This window comes from Manacus vitellinus, unplaced genomic scaffold (assembly GCF_001715985.3).
Source record: "Manacus vitellinus isolate BGI_N305 unplaced genomic scaffold, ASM171598v3 scaffold_139_pilon, whole genome shotgun sequence".
Classification (NCBI taxonomy): Eukaryota; Metazoa; Chordata; class Aves; order Passeriformes; family Pipridae; genus Manacus; species Manacus vitellinus.
Window position 1 is genome coordinate 217,866 of NW_021938998.1, and position 1,363 is coordinate 219,228.

The following is a 1,363-nucleotide window of genomic DNA, read 5'->3' on the forward strand; positions in this document are numbered from 1 at the left end:
TCCCGCCAGGGCAGGACACCAGTTCTGGGGTGGTGGGAGTGCGTGCCCTCAGCCTGCAGCCCATTTGGTGCCAACACCAACTGTGCTACGGCTCAGGTGTCCCCTGGGAGGGACCCCAGTGCCCCCGGTGCTGTTGGGAGGAGCTCAGCACGTCTGGCCCTGGCGGGTCCCACCATGGTCTGAGTGCCGCCGGCAGGGATGGCACAGAGTTCAGGAGCTGATATCCCTCAGCGGTGCCAGGGCACCATGGGACTGGTCAGTGTGGCTTGGCTGGTGGTCCTGGGCAAATGGCAGGGGTTCGGTGTCACCATACGGTCCCACCTTGCTGGGTGCTGGTGGGTTCGGTGACATGGGTTCTGGAGTGAGAGTTTGGTGTCAACGTGATCCCACCTCACCAGGTGCTGGAAGGTTCAGTGTCCCCATGTGGTCCCACTTCACTGTGTGCCAGAGGGTTTGGTGTCACGGGCCCCCGGGCAGATGTTTGGTGTCACTGGGTAGTTGCACCTTGCCAGGTGCTGGCAGGTTTGGGATCACCATGTGATCCCACCTTGCTGGCTGCTGGCGGGTTTGGTGCTGTGGGACACGTGGTGGGTTTAGTGTCACCATGCAGTCACCCCTCACTGCCTGCCGGTGGGTTTGGTCCCACCTCGCTGGGTGCTGGTGGGTGTGATGCCGTGGGTCCTGGAGCAAGGGTTGATGTCATTGTGTGGTTGGTCACCCCTTGCCAGGTGTTGGCGTGTTTGGAACCATGACCCATGGGGTGGGTGGGTGTGCCATCACGGCTGGACAGCAGTTGGCCTGGAGGGGACAATGAGGTTAGGGCTGAGCTGTGGCATCTGGGAAGTGTCAGCTGGCCTTGGGCTCTGCCACACGCAGTGACATGGTGATGGTGGGTGCAGAACCTGTTGGGGGTGGTGATACCTGCCAGTGCTGCTGGCATGTGCCATCCCTGAGGCTCAGAGCCCAGTGGGACCTGGCACCCGCTCTGCCAGGGACTGTGCTGGGGGTCACAGGATGGTGCTTGCCACCATCTGTAGGCCAGGGGCTGGTGGAGCTGGTGGTGGCCCTGGCACAGGACCTGGTGCTGGTGTTCTGGGGGTACCAGGATTCCCGGGTGAGGTGGGTGTTGGGGTGTTTGCCGGATGCCTCGTGGCTTCTCTATTAGAGCCGTTATTGTAGCACAGTGCCCAGTGGGCACTGAAACCAGGCTGGGGGACACTGTCGCCCCTGGCACCACCACAACTGTCACCATCACCACGGCTGTTCCCCAGGGCTCGGCACAGTGCTCATCCACACGGGCTGTTCCCTGTCAGGGGGCAGCTGGACCCCCAGGACCACCCAGCCCTTCACTGGAGTGGCACTG

At 62.7% G+C, this 1,363-nt stretch overlaps 1 protein-coding gene across 1 annotated transcript in view; it reads left to right on the plus strand.

Annotated features, from left to right (window-relative positions):
* Positions 1-748: 748 nt before the first annotated feature.
* LOC115307163 (plectin-like) overlaps positions 749-1,363 on the plus strand; it is a gene marked incomplete at its 3' end in the record, with an annotated part of 37,616 nt that continues 37,001 nt past the window's right edge. Inside the window, exons 1-2 of the mRNA XM_029958044.1 lie at positions 749-764; positions 1,038-1,114. Of these exons, the coding sequence (XP_029813904.1) occupies positions 749-764; positions 1,038-1,114 (93 nt within the window). The remainder of the gene's footprint in view (positions 765-1,037; positions 1,115-1,363) is intronic.